Source organism: Nicotiana tabacum, chromosome 5, assembly GCF_000715075.1.
Source record: "Nicotiana tabacum cultivar K326 chromosome 5, ASM71507v2, whole genome shotgun sequence".
Taxonomy (NCBI): domain Eukaryota; kingdom Viridiplantae; phylum Streptophyta; class Magnoliopsida; order Solanales; family Solanaceae; genus Nicotiana; species Nicotiana tabacum.
Window position 1 is genome coordinate 142,579,663 of NC_134084.1, and position 5,196 is coordinate 142,584,858.

The following is a 5,196-nucleotide window of genomic DNA, read 5'->3' on the forward strand; positions in this document are numbered from 1 at the left end:
CCATTTTAATTATTATTTCAACAACCCAAAAGCACCAAACCTTTTCTTCAAATCCACCAACCCCTAAACTATTGAAAGTCATGTTGCATCCTTTTCCCACGTTGTTTTCAAATCTCAACCGCTCATTACATTTTTAATCCAACGGTCCATATTAATCTTCCCCTATGTTCACCTACCAAGAAATTGTTCACACATTAATCAAACGGTTCATATTAATCATTTAAGGGAAATCCCTTATTTTGTTCACCTACCAAACATTGTACCCATCCCTCTATTTATACCACAATTCTTAGCTTCAATAACCAGGATCTTTCTACCCATCCTCACATTTAATTAATAACCCAATTCTTGCTCCAAAATATACCTTCAATTTTTCACTAGACAAACCAACCCCTTTACACTTTTGTCCATTTTCTTGAATCATTTCATTTCATCTACAAAAAGAAAAATGGCTGGTGTTGCACAAAATGGTCACCAAGAAATGGATTTTTGCGTTAAAGTGGATCCATTGAACTGGGAAATGGCAGCTGATTCATTGAAAGGAAGCCATTTAGATGAAGTGAAGAAAATGGTGGCTGAGTTTAGGAAACCAGTAGTGAAACTTGGAGGTGAGACTTTAACAGTGGCACAAGTTGCGGCTATTGCTGCAAAAGATAATGCTAAAACTGTAAAAGTGGAGCTTTCTGAAGGAGCAAGAGCTGGTGTTAAAGCTAGTAGTGATTGGGTTATGGATAGTATGAGTAAAGGAACTGATAGTTATGGTGTTACTACTGGTTTTGGTGCTACTTCACATAGGAGAACCAAGAACGGTGGTGCTCTTCAAAAGGAACTAATTAGGTAAACTACTTTCCATCTAACTTAATTTTGCTTAACATATAATAGTAATTAATATTTACTCATTTTAAGTATGTTGTGTTTGTGAATGGGTGTTTTGCCGTAACCGGTAAAGTTACCGCCATGTGACCGAGAGCTCAGTAGAGCCGTGAAAATAGCTTGCAGAAATGCAGGTGGTACTGCGTATAATAGACTATTGTGGTTCGGCACTTTTCAGACCGGCTTAGCGGGAGCTACACTGGATATACACTTTTTTAGTATGTTGTGTTTAAGGGTTAGGGAAAAACTGACAGATCTTATGAATTTTACATGTTTTTATGGGAAATATTGGAATATGTTATTCTTAGAAAATTTGACAGAAATAGACGGAAAAATAAGATATTGAAAAAAAAAGAGAGGCTAGCAGACAAGTATCTTAATACACAGCAAGCATGTTACTATTGTTATTTGTAAGTGATTCTTATTAGGGCAAGTGCACAAATAGTCATTCTCATGTTTTAGAAATTAGTCATTACTCATTTTGTTCTTAAATTTTAAATTAAAAATCTTACTTTAGGATAATTCAGGATATTTTTTGTCTAAAAAATTAAAATTAAGAATGCACCGACTAATATCTAAATAATAGCCTTTAGAGTGGCTACTTACTGTCATTTCTACTTGTTACTATTGTTTGGTTCTTATCTGATGTGTTACTTGGAAGCGTCAACACTGTTTACATTTATAGAACATAGTTAGAACCTATTCAAAACAGATACCATGTCTTTTCGTTACCAAAAAAAAAAAAAAACGATACTATGTCTTTTTTATTAATAGCCACTTTTATGTTACAATACTGTCCATGTTTTGCTGATAGGAAGAAAAGGTCAATTTTGACATGGTAAATAGACTTAAAAAATTCACTGTGCTAAAAGTCTTTGTTAGTAGCTGCCTAACCCTTCTTCGCAAAAACTCTTTACTGTAAATTAAGAAAATAGGTGGACTTATGTAGCCTGTAGGGTAAGAAAGTTAGATAAATGTATTTATTTCTAAGTAAGCGATTAGCTTTAAAAACCAACAAATCAACGTGAAAATACGTAACTAAAGTGTTTAAAAAATGTAATATGATAAACATATATTTTATATTTATAGGTTTTTTGTATACATTCGGTTTAAATAAATTTTTACCGAAATAGTAAATGTGGTATAGTTTAGTTGCCCCAGCTGCAGCCATACAGAGATGAGTTAAGTGACATGTGGGCACGTGCTGACAGTTTAGCCTTTCCTACATTTCTGGTTCAGAGGGCTCAGTGTCGTGCCATGTGCTTCCTTCTTACATTACCAAATCCTATAAATAACAAATTCCAATAAATATAGTACTCTATTTGTTTCTCTTTTTGGGAATTGTCACTTTTCTAAAAATAAACATTTAGAAATCTTGGCTGCTTTTAGTTCTTCATTTGTTAGATTTTGGCGAAAAGGTGATTTTTCTAAAGTCTACCTAACAGGCACATCTCCCTTACATTGTTGTCCACACACTTAAAATTGTTTACTTGAAAATGATGTACATAATAATGACTCTCACATTTTTCAAGTGTTTCTTTTATTTTTCCTACATAATTCTTACTTATGGCATATTCCTCTCTTTTACTTTAGTAATGCTATCCAATAACATTATAAATTGATCTAATTACTATGAGCTGAGGGAAGCCCTATGAGTCACTGAAATGACGGCAGGAGTTCCCTTTTTCTATCAATAGAGGGAGCAAAATAGGAGCTTTGCTCCCCTTTACAATATGAAGAAAAAAATAAGGGAGACATTTAGACCGCTTGTTCGTCAAACCTCTATATAACAATCGCGTTTTTTCCGATATTTTTTTGTGCTATAGTGAAGTGTTGTTATAGACAACGTATATTATAACATGACATAAAAATCGGTTCCGAGAAAAAACTTGGCTTTTACCGTGAATGATTATGATATATGGATGGTGATATAGAGAGATTTGGCTGTATCTAATTTTGATGATATTGTTGTGGCAGGTTCTTGAATGCTGGAGTTTTTGGCAATGGAACAGAGTCATGTCACACATTACCACAATCAGGGACAAGGGCAGCTATGCTAGTTAGAATCAACACACTCCTACAAGGATATTCTGGCATCAGATTTGAAATCTTGGAAGCAATCACTAAATTGCTTAACCACAATGTCACTCCATGTTTGCCCCTTCGCGGCACAATCACCGCCTCTGGTGATCTCGTCCCCTTGTCCTACATTGCTGGTTTACTCACAGGTCGGCCTAATTCCAAAGCCATTGGACCTAATGGTGAGACCCTCAATGCTGAAGAAGCGTTCCGTGTTGCTGGAGTTAACAGTGGATTTTTCGAGTTGCAGCCTAAGGAAGGCCTTGCTCTTGTGAATGGTACTGCAGTTGGTTCTGGTTTGGCCTCAATGGTCCTCTTTGATGCTAACATTCTCGCGGTCTTTTCTGAAGTTCTCTCAGCTATTTTCGCTGAGGTGATGAATGGAAAGCCCGAGTTCACTGACCACTTGACACACAAGTTGAAGCATCACCCCGGACAAATTGAGGCTGCTGCTATTATGGAACACATTTTGGATGGTAGCTCTTATGTGAAGGCGCCTCAGAAGCTTCACGAAACGGATCCTCTTCAAAAACCAAAGCAAGATCGTTACGCCCTCAGAACATCACCCCAGTGGCTTGGCCCTCAAATTGAGGTCATCCGTTCTGCAACCAAGATGATTGAGAGAGAGATTAACTCAGTGAACGACAACCCTTTGATTGATGTTTCAAGAAACAAGGCGTTACACGGTGGCAATTTCCAGGGCACACCAATTGGTGTCTCTATGGACAACGCTAGATTAGCCCTTGCTTCAATTGGGAAATTGATGTTTGCCCAATTCTCCGAGCTTGTCAACGATTACTACAACAACGGGTTGCCATCTAATCTGACAGCAGGAAGGAATCCAAGCTTGGACTATGGTTTCAAGGGATCTGAGATTGCCATGGCTTCATACTGTTCAGAACTTCAATTCTTGGCAAATCCAGTGACTAACCACGTACAAAGCGCCGAGCAACACAACCAAGATGTGAACTCCTTGGGCTTAATCTCAGCTAGAAAAACAGCTGAAGCTGTGGACATCTTAAAGCTAATGTCATCCACATATCTAGTCGCACTTTGCCAAGCGATAGACTTGAGGCATTTGGAAGAAAATCTGAGGAATGCAGTCAAGAACACGGTGAGCCAAGTCGCTAAGAGAACCTTGACAATGGGTGCCAATGGAGAACTTCATCCATCAAGATTCTGCGAAAAGGACTTGCTTCGAGTCGTGGACAGGGAATACGTCTTTGCTTACGCTGATGACGCCTGCAGCGCCAACTACCCACTGATGCAGAAACTAAGGCAAGTCCTTGTCGACCACGCCTTAGAAAATGGCGAAAATGAGAAGAACGCGAACAGCTCAATATTCCAAAAGATACTAGCTTTTGAAGGCGAGTTAAAGGCCGTGTTACCAAAAGAAGTCGAGAGTGCAAGAATCTCGCTGGAAAATGGGAACCCTGCAATTGCCAACAGGATAAAGGAATGCAGATCTTATCCACTCTACAGGTTTGTTAGAGAAGAACTTGGAGCTGAATTATTGACAGGAGAAAAAGTCAGGTCACCAGGTGAAGAATGTGACAAAGTGTTCACAGCAATGTGCAATGGACAAATTATTGATTCATTATTAGAGTGTCTCAAGGAATGGAATGGTGCTCCTCTTCCAATCTGTTAGAAGTTGGTTCTCAAACAACAGGATCTTTGTTTATGTTTGTCAATTACTTGTTATTTTTCTATTAATTTTTATATTTACTTTTTCTTTTGAGGTTGATTAATTGTAAACTCTGTTGAATATGTTGGTTTGTAGTTATATAAGTCTCTTTTCAGTAAAAATAAATGAAAAGTGACAATGTGCTTATATGTTCTTGAAATTTTACTCTCTCATAATCATTCGTCTATTATTATCTTTTTTTCCTAGTGCAAGTTTCTTATACTGTTCATCTATACAAAATATTGTTACTGCAGTGCCCTCTAACAATGACTTCTTCTATTCAAAATTACAATAACAGGATAATAAATCAAAGAAATGTAATAATCAGCATTATTATTTAATTGTAATATTACAGACATTTAAATTATTTACCTTTACTTTGAACATAACAGTATCTAGTAGGAAGTATTTAAGTTCTTTCTCTAGAACAACATTTCAATTTAATACCAAGTCGGAGAGACATTTGAATGTAATGTAACAATAGTAATATACCAATTCGGAGTTCTGGTGTATTTTATTTGGGACTTTTTCACACACACACATATATATATATATACACA

The 5,196-nt window shown here is 36.7% G+C and overlaps 1 protein-coding gene across 1 annotated transcript; it reads left to right on the forward strand.

The window, feature by feature from the left end:
* Nucleotides 1-327: 327 nt before the first annotated feature.
* On the forward strand, nt 328-4,785 carry LOC107792668 (phenylalanine ammonia-lyase). Its single transcript, NM_001325544.1, is given in 2 exon segments — nt 328-837; nt 2,851-4,785. Coding segments are annotated over 2 exon segments (2,139 nt in total). The 5' UTR covers nt 328-448; the 3' UTR covers nt 4,601-4,785.
* Nucleotides 4,786-5,196: the final 411 nt, after the last annotated feature.